The sequence below is a fragment of the Hypanus sabinus genome, chromosome 28, assembly GCF_030144855.1.
Source record: "Hypanus sabinus isolate sHypSab1 chromosome 28, sHypSab1.hap1, whole genome shotgun sequence".
NCBI classification, from domain to species: domain Eukaryota; kingdom Metazoa; phylum Chordata; class Chondrichthyes; order Myliobatiformes; family Dasyatidae; genus Hypanus; species Hypanus sabinus.
Genome location: NC_082733.1, coordinates 8,403,099 through 8,420,578, shown reverse-complemented (window position 1 = coordinate 8,420,578; position 17,480 = coordinate 8,403,099). Strand labels below are relative to the sequence as shown.

Genomic DNA, 17,480 nt, shown 5'->3' with positions numbered 1-17,480 from the left:
AATTTTATAAGGGCTTTTACCACAGTCTTGGCCCCAATATTTCTGAGAGGCACCGCCTCAGGGAACCTAGTCGCAGCACACATGATGGTTAACTCATAGCCAGCTGCAGTCTTAGGCAATGGGCCAACACAGTCCACTATGACCCTGGAAAAAGGTTCACCAAAAGCAGATATTGGTCTAAGTAGTGCTGCTGGGATCACTTGATTAGGTCTTCTGGCAACCAGAGGGGTAAGGCAAGTCCTGCAAAAGTTCACAACATCCTTTCTTAAATTAGGCCAGTAGAATTTCTTCATAATCCTGTTACTGTCCTTCTCACTCCAAAGTGTCCACCTAAAGGCATACTACGAGCCATGTTTAAAATCTCAGCCCTGTAAGCTTTCGGGACCACGACTTGATGTTCAATGGCCCAATCCCCACTTGCAGGCACAGTAGGTGGTCTCCACTTCCTCATTAATACCCCACCTTAAGAGAATATCCTACGGACTCTCTCTGAACCTCCTCCTCTGTGAGAGCTGTCTCCTTTAACACAGCAATTTCAGATTCTCGACTTTGTTCCGCTATAAATTCATCCCTGGACAAGGACGAACCTTTCTCATCATCCTTACTACCCAAATCCTCAAGTAACATGGAAGGTAGAAAAGTCTCTGACAAATTTTCATAAGTTATACCCCTGTCTTTGCTGTCTGCATCAGCAGCCTTTCCAGACATGCTTCGGATCACTGCGCACGTGGTGTGTGGGTCATCAGCCACAAGCTTGCTTGTTAGCTGTACTGCTGAATAAACTTCACCCTGGATAGGCGCCAGCCTAATGTTTATCAAACTCAGTACCATCACTAAGCTTACGAAAACCATGTTTACATTATGAAAATTTCTAAACAATCCATCTATTCTATTCCTACAACTTTTAGCTCGACCCGTCTCCATAGTAACGCGGACAGGTGGCCTCTCAAAACCAAAAAAATCCTTTCTCTTCACATCGCAATCGTGAAAAACAACCCCATAACATTGAAGTTGTTGAATAGACAATAGGTGCAGGAGTAGACCATTCGGCCCTACGAGCCAGCACCACCATTCACTGAGATCATGGCTGATCATCCACAATCAGTAACCCGTTCCTGCCTTCTCCCCATATCACTTGGCTCCGCTATCTTTAAGAGCTCTATCTAACTCTTTCTTGAAAGCATCCAGAGAATTGGCCTCCACTGCCTTCTGAGGCAGAGCATTCCATGGATCCACAACTCTCTGGGTGAAAAAGTTTTTCCTCAACTCTGTTCTAAATGACCTATCCCTTATTCTTAAACTGTGGCCTCTGGTTTACTTCCAAAATTTAACAAGCTTGCACATACTCCTACAGGCCATTTTCCTGACAGCAGGATCAAAGGTCACAAAACCAGTCCAACCTTCCCAAGTTCTTTATTTTAAAATCCAGAAACAGCACCTTTCTCAATATTTCCAATTAAATTTACCTCACCAGCTTTCAACTCATCGTCGACTTTTAGAACACCATCTAACACAAGTAACTGAGACTCCTCAACGTCCACTGGTACCAAGGTTAACCCTTTACTCACTGAACCAAGTCCGCCTGACACAAAAGGACTGCATTCCTTTTCAACAGAGTCAGACACCACAGACCTTAACTGAGTTTTAACAGAAGGTTCGACACCCTGGAAATTCACGGGTGCTTCAATAACCTGAACACAGGCAATCAGGACAGCTGCCTCTTCTAGGCTTTCAATACCAGTCCCAGTTTCAAACCCCAGGTTCCCTAGATCCTCCCAGCTACTCTCTGGGAAACTCCCATCCGGAGTAAACTCAACCTTGTGGGTTAAAACAACCTCGTCTGCCAACCCAGCAGACTCCCACAAGGTAGTGGCATCCTTTTCATTTTGCTTATGCCCTTACATCATCAGGAACACACTTCGTAAAGTCTTCAATCACAATCAGCTCTTTCAAGCTGTCCAAACCCTGGTTCTTTTTAACCCGTTATGGGGTACGTAACAAAATTGGGGTCTCATCCCAGAGATGAACAAAAATTGGTGGGAGCCATTCTAAAATTTGTCGGGGGCTTGATTGACGAGTTGATTTGATTGGGGAAATTCCCTTTTGATTTGTGTGAGTGGATTATCAGCAGAAATGGACACACTGGAGTCTGAGTCTTCCGTTATAAACTCTATTTTATTAGTAAAATAATAATGGTGTCATGGATTACTGAGTACCTGACTGGCAGACCACAGTACGGGCGCTTGCAACACTGTGTGTCAGACAGAGTGGTCAGCAGCACTGGGGCTCCACAGGGGACTGTCCTGTCTCCCTTTCTCTTCACCATCTACACCTTGGACTTCAACTACTGCACAGGGTCTTGCCTTCTTCAGAAGTTTTCTGATGACTCTGCCATAGTTGGATGCATCAGCAAGGGAGATGAGGCTGAGTACAGGGTGACGGTGGGAAACTTTTTCACATGGTGCGAGCAGAATCATCTGCAGCTTAATGTGAAAAAGACTAAGGAGCTGGTGGTGGACCTGAGGAGGGCCAAGGCACCAGTGACCCCTGTTTCCATCCAAGGGGTCAGTGTGGACATGGTGGAGAATTACAAATACCTGGGGATACGAATGGACAATAAACTGGACTGATCAAAGAACACTGAGGCCATCTACAAGAAGGGTCAGAGTCTTCTCTATTTCCTAAGGAGACTGTGGTCCTTTAACATCTGCCGGACGATGCTGAGGATGTTCTACGAGGCTGTGTTGGCCAGTGCTGTCATGTTTGCTGTTGTGTGCTGGGGCAGCAGGCTGAGGGTAGCAGACAGCAACAGAATCAACAAACTTATTCGTAAGGCCAGTGATGTTGTGGGGGTGGAACTGGACTCTCTGACGGTGGTGTCTGAAAAGAGGATGCTGTCCAAGTTGCATGCCATCTTGGACAATGTCTCCCATCCACTCCATAATGTACTGGTTAGGCACAGGAGTACATTCAGCCAGAGACTCATTCCACCGAGATGTAACACTGAGCGTCATAGGAAGTCATTCCTACCTGTGGCCATCAAACTTCACATCTCCTTCCTCGGAGTGTCAGACACCCTGAGCCAATAGGCTGGTCCTGGACTTATTTCCACTTGGCATGATTAACATTATTATTTAATTATTTATGGTTTTATATTGCTATATTTCTTCACTATTCTTGGTTGGTGCGGCTGTAACGAAACCCAATTTCCCTCGGGATCAATGAAGTATGTCTGTCTGCCTGTAACTAAGTGAATAAAGTAATATAAAACAAGATAAGGTAAACAGGTTAGCAAAGTGTGTGTGTATATATATATATATATATATATATATATATAGGTGAATAAATAAGGTTTACAAACTCCCCCAGCTCAGGTGATTAGCTGATACAGTCTTACGGTGGTATGGTAAGTCATCAGTTGGAGAGAGAGATAGAGAGTTGGTTTGTTTTCCCAATGCCGATCCTGCACGTCGTCCTCCTGCTCCCGAAACTTAGTCACTGACTGTGACCACAAAAAGAGGATGCCGTCTTCCGTGGTGGAGTTATCAACCAAGACCAGGGTTAAGCACACCGATAGCTCCCCACCGGTCACCCCTTCGTCCACACTGTGAGCAAAACCTCACCCTTGACATGGGCACACAAAGCTCACCAGTGTCCTCCTTGCCTCTGGTGTCGTGTGTCTGATTAAAAAGTTGACTGACCTTGCATACACGAGCTGTCCATCATATTAGCTCTGCCCTTCGGCTTCCAAGGCAACTCACAGACTTTCTCTCTCTCCCTGCTGCTGAATTAGCACACAAGCTGTCTGCTCCCTCTCTCTCTTGTTAAAGGAACAGTCCGCTTTAGAATAATCCTTCAGATCTCGTCACACACACAACTGCATAGATGCCTGTGGCACATCATTGGTCAAAGGCCTCCAATCTCTACTACCACATTTTTCCTCCTTCCACCAAGCTAACTTAGTATTTATTTATCTAATTCACCCTGGACTCCATGTGATCTAACCTACCATGCAGGATATGCCAAAAGCCTTGCTAAAGTCCATCTAGACAACGTTTACTGCTCTGCCCTCATTAATCCTCCAGGTCACCACTTAAAAACAAGTTAAGTTTATGAGACATGAGTTCCCACGCACAAAGCCATTTTGAGCAGCCCTAGTCAGTCCCTGCCTTTCCAAATGCAGATAGATCCTATCTCCCAGAACCCCCTCCATGAACTTAACCCCTACTGATGTATAGCTCACTGGTTTGGAGTTTCCTGGCTTGACATCACAGCCTTTCTTAAATAATGGTACAATATTAGCCACCCCAGTCTTCCTGTGCCTTGTGGCTAAGGAAGATGCCAGACCCCAGCAATCTCTTCCTTCGCTTTGCACAACACATGGCGAGGTTCCTGGGTTCCACTCGTCTTTATGCACCACAAGATTGTCATCTGATTACTGCATTTCTATTACCCTTCTATTCCAGGGCCCACAAAGAGGAACTTGATGCAGGTGCGACAACAAACTACAAGGTCACAGAAGACAGCCTATCCAATGAGAGCTGCTCCTCCCCCTCCAGGTAACTGGGCAGTGGTTTCGACCTCAATCCAGCCTTGTCAATGTTGGAGACCGAAGGAATCAGCTGGTGGGGGGGGGGGGGGGGGGGTAAGAAAGGACAGGGTGGCCACGATGGGCATCCTGCCCTCCGGCTAGTAAAGTGCAGGCCCACTGGCTCAAGGAAGTAGTTCTCCTATGGCAGGGGTCAATTAAATTCCTTCGCTGAATGAAGCTCACAGAGTAAATGGTGTTTGCGGTAATAATAAATAGAATGACAGAGAGTGATGAGTGCAAAACAACAACATGGAGCAAGGACAACAGTGCAAGTGCAGTCTGGGGTATCGCAAAGAGATGCTGAGGTGACAGTAATGGAATAACTTAGAGATGTATAATTAAGGGTCTGAGAATCAGATCAAAGATTCATTTATTACCAAAGTACACAATTCTGAGATTTTTCTTCTCCAGATAGCCATGAAAGCAAGAAAAATAATGAACAGCAATGCGATAATCAACCCCCCCCCAAGCACCCCTGCTCCGCACGAAATGCAACAAGAACGTCAGCTCCCAAAGCCCTCCCCCACACGAAAACTCAAGGACATTGACCAAAACACAATAAGAACATCAACCATCCCAACAGACACCCTCCCCCCTCACATGAAGTGCAAAACGAACAACTGCCTCCAAATCCCCCTCTCCCCGCACAAAGAAACGAACAAAAAAAAAGCAACAAGAACTTCATCATCCCCTCCCAGACACCTCCTCCACACAAAACACCACAAGAATATCGATCCCCCCTTCCCCCATCCTCTCGCAAAGTAATGAGAAAGAACAGGTGAAAAACACAGAACATAATAAAAATAAGACTGATAAAATAGTCCATGTGGAAATCCACGTCCAAAACACAGTAACATCCTTTGCGACCACCACCTGAAAGATGGTGTGGAGATACTTTGTCCTGTTTCCAGGTGGCATACGTGGCCTCAGTGGGAACTGCAAACACTCCCACAGGCAGGGCAGGTGTGTCCTCAGGGTGAGGAGATGGTATGTTTGATGGTAATGTGTCCTCAGGTTGGGGAGATGGTATGTTTGATGGTAATGTGTCCTCAGGGTGGAGAGATGGTATGTTTGATGGTGGTGTCCTCAGGGTGGGGAGATGGTATGTTTGATGGTAATGTGTCCTCAGGGTGGAGAGATGGTATGTTTGATGGTGGTGTCCTCAGGTTGGGGAGATGGTATGTTTGATGGTAATGTGTCCTCAGGGTGGGGAGATGGTATGTTTGATGGTAATGTGTCCTCAGGGTGAGGAGATGGTATGTTTGATGGTAATGTGTCCTCAGGGTGGGGAGATGGTATGTTTGATGGTAATGTGTCCTCAGGGTGAGGAGATGGTATGTTTGATGGTAATGTGTCCTCAGGGTGGGGAGATGGTATGTTTGATGGTAATGTGTCCTCAGGGTGAGGAGATGGTATGTTTGATGGTAATGTGTCCTCAGGGTGAGGAGATGGTATGTTTGATGGTAATGTGTCCTCAGGTTGGGGAGATGGTATGTTTGATGGTGGCGTGTCCTCAGGGTGAGGAGATGGTATGTTTGATGGTGGTGTCCTCAGGTTGGGGAGATGGTATGTTTGATGGTAATGTGTCCTCAGGGTGAGGAGATGGTATGTTTGATGGTAATGTGTCCTCAGGGTGAGGAGATGGTATGTTTGATGGTGGTGTCCTCAGGGTGGGGAGATGGTATGTTTGATGGTAATGTGTCCTCAGGGTGGAGAGATGGTATGTTTGATGGTGGCGTGTCCTCAGGGTGGGGAGATGGTATGTTTGATGGTAATGTGTCCTCAGGGTGGGGAGATGGTATGTTTGATGGTGGTGTGTCCTCAGGGTGGGGAGATGGTACGTTTGATGGTGGTAGATTTATCATGGAGTTGTTTAAAGGATCAGCACATCGTTATGGGCCAAAGGGCCTGTACTGTGATGTACTATTCCAAATCCCGGGGAGAATTCACTAAGTATTTAAAACAACGTTGTTTGAGGCTTTATGAAGCATGTTTACAGATACCGTTTGAAATGTTTTTGTCTAGCAAAGGAGTTTAGAGTTGGGGTGACAATCATAGTGTTTATTTTGTAGAACATGACGTTAACTGGTTCCTCTCATTGTCTTTTGTTCCAAGGATTCCACCAGAACGGGGTCCTCAAGGGTCCACAGAACAGCTCACAACGGCAACCTGTAAGCAACCGAGCCACCCAGCGAACCCCCCATCAGAGCGCAGCAGCGACAGGACGACCGGCTTTGCCAAGACCAGGCACCCAGCTCAGAGACAGGAATGTCCGCGCCCAAAATAACCTGGATTTCTTGAATGTGCCTGAGCAGGGAGCTGCAGGGTAAGAGCTGCTGCCCCCTTTTCCTGACTCTGGGGGCATCGATGGCTTCTGGTTGCATCTTGCTGCACCGTTGAATCCCACTTAGGTTCCCACTTATGGGAAAGACTCGAGCTGATGTAGAAACCTCTGCACGCCAAGTGTTGAATACCCGCAGGTGCTCTCTCCATCCCTGGGGTATATCTGCTTCTCTGCAAACTGTGGCAGCCTCCACTCCATTCACCATCCGCAACAAGCGGGACCCCGGTGGCCAAACGTTTTATTTCCCATTCCCATTCTAACATGTCGATTGATGGCCTCCTATTGTGCCGAGATGAGGCCACTCTCAGGGTGGAGGAGCAACACCTTATATTCTGTCTGTAGCCTCCAACTTGATGGCATGAACATTGATTTCTCCTAGCAATGAACAAACTGTCCTCCCCACCCCCCTCATTCCCCACTCTGACCTTTCCCTTCTCACCTGCCTATTATTTCCCCCGGGTCCCCTTCTCCTTCCCTTTCTCCCCTGGTCCACTTCCTCTCCTGTCAGATTTCTTCTTCTCCAACCAGCCTCCTTCCCCTCCCCCACCTTTTCATTCTGGCATCTTTTCCCTTCCTTCTCAGTCCTGATGAAGGGTAAAACATCAACTGTTTACTCTCTTCCATGGACGCTGCCTGACCTGCTGAGTTCCTCCAGCATTTTGTGTGTGTTGCTTTCCTGCCACCACAGTATCTCTGTGTCACTGTCCTGCCCAGTGAAGACACCTCATGCTGTGGGATCTGCGATACAGATGAGAGCTTCTGCGACATCGAAATGTGATATGTGTAACAAAACCTGTTATCAAAGCACTGACTCACCTCCCACCCCATACCCTCAAATTGCCTTGAGGAGGAAATGAGTTTCAGTGAACAATGTCATCATTCATACTCCTGGTGCCAGGAGGGTAGACACTAGTATTTCCCCCTCTTCCTGTCCTGCAGACTCTTGGAACTAACTTTTACCAATGTCACTGGCATCAGTACAGACTTCATTCTGTCCCAGATCCCGCGGTAGTTTCTGGCCGGTGGGTTAGCCACAAGTGGAAGAATTGCGCCCCCTGCTGCTGTACTCCATTGGTACCGCTGCTAGACTGAGAGAGTGAAATCGGTGAAAGTCATCTTTAGTACTCTCATGTTAAATTAATCCAGTTAGTAGCAATGATGAGAGAATCTTTAATAGAAAGATATTTTTGTCTCATCACAAACAAGAGGAAATCTGCAGATTACTGGGAATCCAAACAACACACACAAAATGCCAGAGGAAGTTGTCAGGCCAGGCAGCATCTATGGAAAAGAGTGTAGTCGACATTTCAGGCCAAGACCTTTCATCAGGACTGAAGGAAAAAAAGAGAGGAAGGGTCAGGATTAGAAGGTATGGGGGAGGGGAGGAAGAAACACAGGGTGTCTGGTGGAAACGGGAGGGGTGAAGTAAAGAGCTGGGAAGTTGATTGGTAAAAGAGATACAGGGCTGGAGAAGGGGGAGTCTAGTAGGTGAGGAGAGAAGAAAGAGAAGGGGTAGGAGCACCAGAGGGAGGTGATGGGCTGGTAATGAGATAAGGTGAGAAGGAAGATGGAATGGAGAGCAGTGAAGGGGGGCATTACTGGAAGTTCAAGAAATCAATGTTCATGCCATCAGTTTGGAGACTGCCAGATAGAATATTAGGTGTTGCTTTTCCAACTTGAGTGTAGCCTCATTGCGACAGTAGAGGAGGCCATAGACTGACATGTCCGAATGGGAATGGGAAGTGGAATTAAAATTGGTGGCCAGTGGGAGATCCCGTTTTTCCTGGCGGTGCTCAGCGAAGCAGTCTCCCACTCTATGTCGATATACAGGAGGCCACACCGGGAGCACCAGATACAGCAGATGACCCCTACAGGTGAAGTGTCACTCACTTGGAAGGACTGTTTTGGGTCCTGAGTGGTAGTGAGGGAGGAGGTGTAAGGGCAGATGTAGCACTTGTTCTGCTTGCAAGGATAAGTGCCAGTATCAGTGGGGAGGGACGAATGGACAAGGGAGTCACATAGGGAGCTATTCCTGCGGAAAGCAGAAAGTTGTGGGGGGGAGGGAGCGTGCTTGGTTGTCGAATCCCGTTGGAGATGGTGGAAGTTATGGAGAATGACGCGCTGGATGCGGAAGCAAGTGGAGTACTGGTAGGGTGGCGGTATGATGACGTGAGGGTAGACGTGCATGAAATGGAAGAGATGTGGTTGAATGCAGCATTGATGTTGGAGGAAAGGAAGCCCTTCTCTCTTCATCTCCTTCATTCTGGAATGAAAAGCCTCATCTTGAGAGCAAATGTGATGGAGACGGGAATTGAAAGAAGGGGATGGCATGTTTTTTTACAAGTTACAGGGTGGGGTCAGGTATAGTCCATGTAGCTGTGAGAGTCTATGGGTTTATAATAGATACCAGTAGATAAGCTGTCTCCAGAGACAGAGACAGTGAGATCGAGAATGATAAGGGAGGTGTCAGAAGTGGACCGGGTAAATTTGAGGGCAGGGTGGAAGTGGAAGAACTCAATGAGTTCTACATATGTGCAGGAAGCAGCGCCTGTGTAGTGTAGGAAAAATTGGGGAGTGAAACTAGTGCAGGCTTGGAACATAGACTGGGTCATGTAGCTGACAAACAGGCAGGCGTAGCTGGGAGCCATGCGAGTGCCCATGGCTATACCTTTGGTTTGAAAGAAGTGGGAGGAGGCAAAGGAGAAATTTTTGAGATTGAGGACAAGTTCCGCCAGAAGGAGGAGAGTGGGGGTGGAGGAGAACCAGTTGGGTTTAGTGTCCAGAAAGAAACGGAGAGCTTCGAGCCCTTCCTGGTGGGGGACGGAGGTGTATAGGTACTGAAATCCATAGTAAAAATAAGACGCTTGGGGCCAGAGAACTTGAAATCATTGTAAAGATCCAGTGTGTGTGAAGTGTCACGGATGTGGGTAGGAAGGGACCGAACCAGAGGGGATAAAACAGAGGGGATATGCAGAAATGAGTTTGGTGGGGCAGGAGCAAGCTGAAACAATGGGTCTACCTGGACAGGCAGGTTTGTGGATCTTGGGTAGGAGATAGAAATGGGAAGTGTGGGGTGCTGAGAACTGAGGTTGGTTGCAGTGGATGGGAGATGCCTAGAGTTAATAAGACTGGTGACAATAACCCAGTGCTGCTTCGTGGTTTCCTGTTCAAGAGGTAAGTAAGAGGAGGTGCTTGACAGTTGTCACTGGGAGATTGGGAGATTTTTGTCTCGATAGTTTTGCTGTATTAACTTACAGCAGTTACAGGAGTGTGCATGTGTGTATTAAAATCTCTTCCTTTTTATAGTAACCGCACTGGAGGGACGCGACCAAGTGAAGGAAAGTGAGTGAAGAATGATGTAATTGGGTGGTGGTTTGGGTGCTGTGCTTCAGGGATAAATTCTGCTCTTTTTTCCAAATTAATACTTACAATTGTGCAGCAGTTTGATTGTTCATCAATCATCAACAATATGATCACTTGTAGAGGAAATGGAGAATGTGTGAGTTTAGTTTAACAGTACTCTTCCTCCTCTACCCAGCTTCCTTTAAATAAAAACCATGAGCCCTTAAATGTAACATGAGGAAAGTACTAGAGATTGGTTCTGTAATGTCAGACAAATGCCCTTCTTAGTTTTGCCGTGGTAATGCAGTATTTATTGGCGTGATGCATCAAGCATAACGTTATTCAGGCTCCCCCCAGGAAACTGAAGGTTAAGATGAATGTAAGAGACTACAGTTTTACTTTGAGTGGGCTGGAAGGAACTGTTTCTCCCACAAAAAGCTTAGTCTCTAGGTTACACTGTATTCAGGTGAACTTATTAATAAAACAGAACATAAAACAGTACGGCACACAGTGTTGTAGCTAAAAGTAAATGTTAAAAATAAAAACGAATCCCTCCATTGACCTACGCAATCCCTCCATTTTCTTCATATTCATGTGCCTCTCTTAAAAGCCTCTGCTGTGTTTGCCTCTGCCATCATCCACCACCTTTCCTCACTTTCCCTTTGACCTCTCACCGTCAATGCCTGCCCTTTGGTATTAGACCAGGTTGAGAAAATGGACATGCATGGGAAGGGAAAAAATACTTGCATCAATTCGCACAAACAGCGCCGAGTAATATTAATAGTAAATAAGTCAGTAGAACCTCAATTCAGGAAAGTTTACTTTTTGTTTTTAAAGAGGACATTAACAATTCCACAGGAAGCTTCAGTTATCAGTGTCAATGTTAGGAGTGAGAAAATGGAAGCTTTTGGGAGGCTTGAGTGTTTCAGAACATGTCTAAGTGTAGAGGGGGTTGAAAGGAACAACAAGGTTCAAGAATTGCTCTGGTGGAAGTATTCAGGGAGTTGTGAGAAGAGGTGGAGCTGGAGTTGGGATTGGCCAAATATAATACAGTCCAAAATACTTTTAGTCAAAGGCTTCATGCTTTGGGACTTGGTCACACTGGAGACTTGCTTTCTGTGTAGATTGTTGCTGATTGTTTGCAACTGGAGTGTCCAAACCCTTTGCCGCAGTTGAATATAACAAAGCCAAACTTAAGCAGTTCTGCTTGCAGTTTGTAATTGTGCCTACTGACACAGATCAGGGCACCTCCACCACGTTGTCTCCAGCTGTGCTGCAGGAGTTGCTGGAAACCTTTGGAAATGACTGGGCATGTTATTTAAATCTCTTATGGAGGGTAGGTGGCAAAGAGCTTGGACACTCTAGATCTGGAGTCGTTCCTTCCCTCGTCTTTCATTCTCACAAGTGGTGGCTCAGTGCGGAGAGCAGCAACCCCAGCCTTTCTGTTTCGCTTTGCTTTAGGGCACACAGGCAGATGACAAATCGGCCGCCCCCTGCAGGAGGTCGACCAAAGCCCCAGCCCAAGCCCAAGCCTCAGGTACCACAGTGCAAGGCGCTATATGCATACGACGCTCAGGACACAGATGAACTTAGCTTTAATGCTGACGATGTGATAGAAATCGTAAAAGAAGGTAAGTCCCTTAACGCAGCCACGCTTTCATTTCCCCAACTCACTCCTTGGGGTGTCACTACTGTCTCAAGGTTAAAAGACCAGGCTCAGTCTCTCCTTTTTTAAGTGATTATTACCTGCAAACTGGACCCTCATGCACTGGCCCTCCTTAACCAACTCTAACAATGAGTATTATTTACATTTCCAATAAAGAAACGTGGGCTGCCAGTGTCGTTGTAATTTATTTACTGGGGTTACGGACAGATTTGATGCATCCTCCATATTTGATCTTGCGAAGCAATATCTCCAGGCCACCTTCACTTACCTCGATTTCAACCTGAAGAGCAGGAGGATAACTAGAGTGAGGGCAGGTCCTCTCAGGGATGGAAGGGCAAATGTATGTCTGGGGTCGGAGAAGATGCAGAGGTCCTTACTGGATATGTTTCACCAGTGAGAGGGACCATGCCATTTGTGAGGACAAGCTGATTGATACGCAGGAGTGTGTCAGTGTTAGTAACGTGAATCTGCTGGAACTTTTGAAAAACATTAGGATAGTTAATCTCCAGGGCTAGTCAGGATGTAGAACACAGAACACAACAGCAAGGTACAGCCTACAATGCTGTGCCGACCTTTTAATCAATCTAGCCCAGGCATGGGCAAACTACGGCCCGCGGGCCATATGCTTTTTAATCCGACCCGCAGAACTTGATGAAATTATATTAATAAACCTTGTTAATGTTTTTTCCCCGCAACTCTGGCGTTTTCCCAATAGATGACGCACTCTATATACATTTGTGGCGACCCATTTACTGGCACATCCGAACCGGCTCACAATTAGCCAGCGTTCCGGCTAAGGGCTTTGGAGCCTCTGCGCAGGGGGGCAGGTTGAAGGAGGTTTAAAAGTGATGCTGGGGATTTCGAATAAAGTTTTTTTCTTCGACTGCAGTTACCGACTCCGTGTCGTAATTTTAGCGCTGCATGTAGCACACCGCTACACATTGACCTTTGTTGAGGTGCAGCGTATTACTCCACATTTGCGCTTTACTCTTTGTTCGGCTCGACCTATTTGTGTGAACAGGCGTTCAGCGTCATGAACATCAACAAAGCCAGCCACAGATCCAAGTTAACTGACCAACACCTCAGATCCATCCTGAGAATCGCCACAACAAAACTAAATCCAGACTTTGATGCGCTGGCTAAAAAGGGAGACCAACAACACTGTTCCCACTGAAATTAAAAATAAGTTTCTTCGTTGTGTTATGTAAAAAATGCATTTGAATGTATTTTTTTCAATAAGCCTTACATGTTACATGTCATTTCTGTTGATGGACAGGAATAGTGCGCAGGTGCATGTACCTTCTCAAAATAAAAAAATGCGCTCCAGATCAAATAACGGGCTCCGCATACTGGCGCGCTGTCATTGTTCTGTCTTTGTGCTGGTCGTTGTTGAGTTTTGGCACAGGGGACAATTGAATAAGAAGGAGCAGGACAAGTAGACCTGCATTTCCTACCGTTTTTGAAATAAAGACAGTCAGGAGGAGAGTGATGCTGATAATATCTTGAAGGATAACAGAATTTTCAGTGCTTTAAAATAATAACTGTTACTATTAAAAAAAGCTGTATTTTATTCATTTAATTTTCAGTGTTTTAAAAGTCATTTCAATAAATAGCTAAATACCATGGGACTTCAAAGACAGATATTTTGTTGTAATGCATTTGTTTATTTTCAATTGAAATTAAAGCACATGTTTTCTACATATCCCATGATATTTTATTTTCTCTTATGAGGTGTATTACCAAAACACTCCGTCCATCTGCTCCTGGTCCGGCCCCCCTGTCAAATTTTAGAACCCTTTGTGGCCCTCAAGTCAAAAAGTTTGCCCACCCCTGATCTAGCCATTCCCTCCCACATAGCCCTTTATTTTTCTATCATCCAAGTGCTTATCTAAGAATTCCTTAAATGCCCCCTCATGTGCCTGCTCCACCACCTCTGGCAGGATGTTCCATGCACTCAGTGCTCCCTGTGTAACGAATCTTCCTCTAACATTCGCCCCCCACCCCCCACCGTACAGTCTCCTTAAGATTATGCCCTCTTGTACTGGCCATTTCTGTACAGGTAAAAAGTCTTGGCTATCCACTCAATCTGTTCTTTTTATCATCTTGTATACCTCTATCAAGTCAAGAGAAAAGCCCTAGTTCTCTCAACCTATCTTGGACCTATCAACTCCCCCACTACAGAAAATTTCCTCTGCATATCCAGTCTATCTAGGCCTTTCAATATTTGATAGATTTCAATGAGATCCCTCTTCATTCTTCTAAAGTCCAGCAAGCACAGGCCCAGAGCCATCACACAATCCTCACCTGTTAACCCTTTCATTCCTGGGCTCACTCTTGTGAACCTCCTCTAGACCCTCTCCCATGCCAAAACGTCCTTTCATAGATAAGGGGCCCTTCATAAGACATGTTTTCTAATCCAAGCAGCATCCTGGTGAATCTCATCTGCATCCTCTCCAAAACTTCTACAGAACCAATCAGAATTTTGCAAGTGTGGTCTACCCAGAGTTCTGTAGAGCCGCTTCTCGTAGCTCTTGAACTCATTCCTCCAACCAAAGAAGGCCAACACACTAACCACCCACTCAACTTGAGTGGAAACCTCGAGGGATCTGTGGACATGGACCCTAAAATCCATCTGTTCTTCCACACAGAATCCTGCCATTGCCCCTGTATTCTGCCTTCAAATTCGACTTTCCAAACTTCTCCGGTTTGAACTCCATCTGCTACTTTTCAGCCCAGCTCTTGTCAATGTCCCATTGTAATCTTTGATAACCTTCTACACTATCCAGAACACCACCAACATTAATGTCATTGGCAAATTTACTAACCCACCCTTCCACTTCCTCATTCAAATAATTTATAAAAATCACAAAGAGCAGGGATACTAAAACAACACTGGTCACTGATACATTCCATCTACAACCACTTTGCCTTTATTGGGCAAGCCAATCTGGATCCACACCCCCAAGATTCCCTGGATTCCTTGCCTCCTGACTTTCTGAATGAGTCTTATCAAACACTTTACTCAAATCCATAAACCCTGTTCTATCTTCATCAATGTCACTTCCTCAATGAATTCAGTCAGGCTCTTGAGGCCTCTCACAAAGCATTACTGACTATCCCTAATCGGACAATGCTCCTCCAAATACTTGCAAATCCTGTCTCTTAGAATCACTTGATTCACTTAAATAATTCATTTTGGAAGGTTGAATTTGAAGGATACTTAGCAGTGTGGAGGAACAGATGGATGGATCTTAGGGTCAATATCCATCAAAGTTGCCACACAAGTTGAGAGGGTGGTTAAGTTGCTGGACTTCATTACTCAGGAGCTACGAAGTAGCGATACAGCTCTATAATACCCTGGTTAGACCACACTTGCAATATTGTGCTCAGTTCTCAATTGTTACAATTTTACAAAACCACTTGAGCCCTAAACCACTGCAGTAGGAATGAGTCAAAGGATGAAACCATTTCTGAATATATTGCAGAACTATGCAAACTTTCCCAATACTGTGACTTTAGAGATGGATTTTCTGATGTATTAAGGGACAGGCATGTGTGTGGCATGCATAGTCAAAGCATTCAAAAGAGACCTAACCTTAGAACGGGCATTGACCATTGCAATATTGTTAGAGATGGCAACAAAGGATGCAGCAGAACTACAGGAAAAGTATGTGAAATGCACAACATGTCCCTGAATGGTGCAAAAAGCCAAAAATGTTACTAATGTGTGTGGCAAATCCTCCCAGGATGCAAATGACTGTAGGTTCAAAGAAAAGGTTTACAGGAAATGTCACAGACAAGGTCACATAGAGAGAGGGAGCAAGGCAGACAAAAAGCACAAGCACCGAGAAAATCCACACCAAGTGAGGAGTTTCAAGCACAAAAATAAGCAAATACATAAAGTGACCGAATGTGAAACAGAATCAGACAACACAGAGTCTGACAAAGGTGAGCTGTTATGCATTACTGAAGCCAATCTCAGCATCACATGGATCTCAGTAGATGTATCTGGTGTAAGACTGAAAATGGTGCTCGATACAGGGTCAGCTTTGTCTATAATTTCAGAGGCTGACTACAAGAGACTGTTTTCTAAGATACCATTAAAGAAGACCTCAGTGATGCTAAAGACCTGCACAGGTAAAGAAGTGTCTCCCAAAGGCAAACTGGAAGTGAATGTGGCGTACGGAGGCCAAACACAGCTGTTAGAGCTTTATGTACTGAAAGGGCTAGCACTTTCAGACATGAATGTTTCCGAAAAACCCAACTAGACTGGCACACAAAGTTCTCAATGTGTCAACAGGTGACTGCAGACCAAAAGCTGGCACTAACCAGAGACTGTCACAGCTGCTTAATGCTTATGAGAATGTGTTTGAGAAGGGGATTGGTAAACTCAAAGGCATGAAGGCCAGAATTGAACTGGATGAAGTAACAACACACCGAGATTCCATAAAGCGCATCCAGTGCCTTACGCACTATGTCCTAAAGTGGACGTGGAACTTCAGAGCTTGGAGGCTTCTGGAATTGAGTGCAACAGTTGGGTTGGGCCACGCCTATTATCCTGGTGATCAAAAAAGGGAAGGCTGGAGCCATTTGCGTATGAGGGGATTTCAACGTGAGCACCAACCCAGTGTTACACACTGTGATGTATCCCCTACCACGAAAAGAAGACATTTTGACATCTTTGGCAGGCAGGGAGAGGTTTACCAAGATTATTTTGTCACCAGTCTATCTGCAAATGGAGATTGAGGAGCCAAGCATGAAGTTCCTCACAATCAACACTCACAAGGGACTGTTCCAGTATTAACGTCTCATTTTTGGCGTCACATCAGTTCCAGCAATTTGGCAAAAGGCAACGGACCAAATGCTCCAAGATGTCTCAGGAACACAATGTCACCCTGATGACAACATTGTGACCGGCAAGAATATTGAAGAGAACTTTGGTAAAGTGCTTACCAGGCTGACTCAGAATGGTCTCCGTGCAGAAAGAGAGAAATGTGAGTTTTTCAGGAATTAAATCTCATATCGTGGACATCATTGACAAGCAGGGCTTCCATTAGTCACAAGAGAAGATTGAAGCAGTGCTACAGGCACAAAGCCGAAGAAGTGTCACAACTCGGATCATACTTGAGCCTTGTAAACTACTACCACTGGTTTCTCCCAAACATTACTACAGTGCTGCACCCACTGAATGCACTGTAATAGACAGAAGCAAAGAGGGAATGGTCAGAAAGACATTAAAGGAAACCAAGAGACTAATAACATACAATGAACTGCTCACCCACTATGACCCATCCCCACCCATCAGACTGGTGTGTGATGCATCCCCTTATGGCATTGGAGCAGCTTTGTCACACATTATGAAAGGTGGATCTGAATGCCCAATTGCATTTACTTCAGGATCATTGTTGAGCGCAGAATGCAACTACACAGAGATCGACCGAGAGGCTGTTAGTCTAATATGCGTAATAAAGAAGTTCCGCCACTACCTCTACGGATAAAAGTTTACACTGGTGACAGATCACTTGTGTCCATTTTTA

The 17,480-nt window shown here is 45.6% G+C and overlaps 1 protein-coding gene across 4 annotated transcripts in view; it reads left to right on the top strand.

Moving 5' to 3' along the window:
• Positions 1 to 17,480, top strand: part of myo1ea (myosin IEa) — a 376,197-nt gene that overhangs the window by 348,751 nt on the left and 9,966 nt on the right. For 3 of the 4 annotated variants that reach the window (XM_059952572.1, XM_059952575.1, XM_059952574.1), the window contains 4 exons: positions 4,467 to 4,559; positions 6,707 to 6,917; positions 10,242 to 10,277; positions 11,739 to 11,908. In XM_059952572.1, coding sequence (XP_059808555.1) covers positions 4,467 to 4,559; positions 6,707 to 6,917; positions 10,242 to 10,277; positions 11,739 to 11,908 — 510 coding nt within the window. The remainder of the gene's footprint in view (positions 1 to 4,466; positions 4,560 to 6,706; positions 6,918 to 10,241; positions 10,278 to 11,738; positions 11,909 to 17,480) is intronic. The other variant, XM_059952573.1, reaches the window with a different exon arrangement.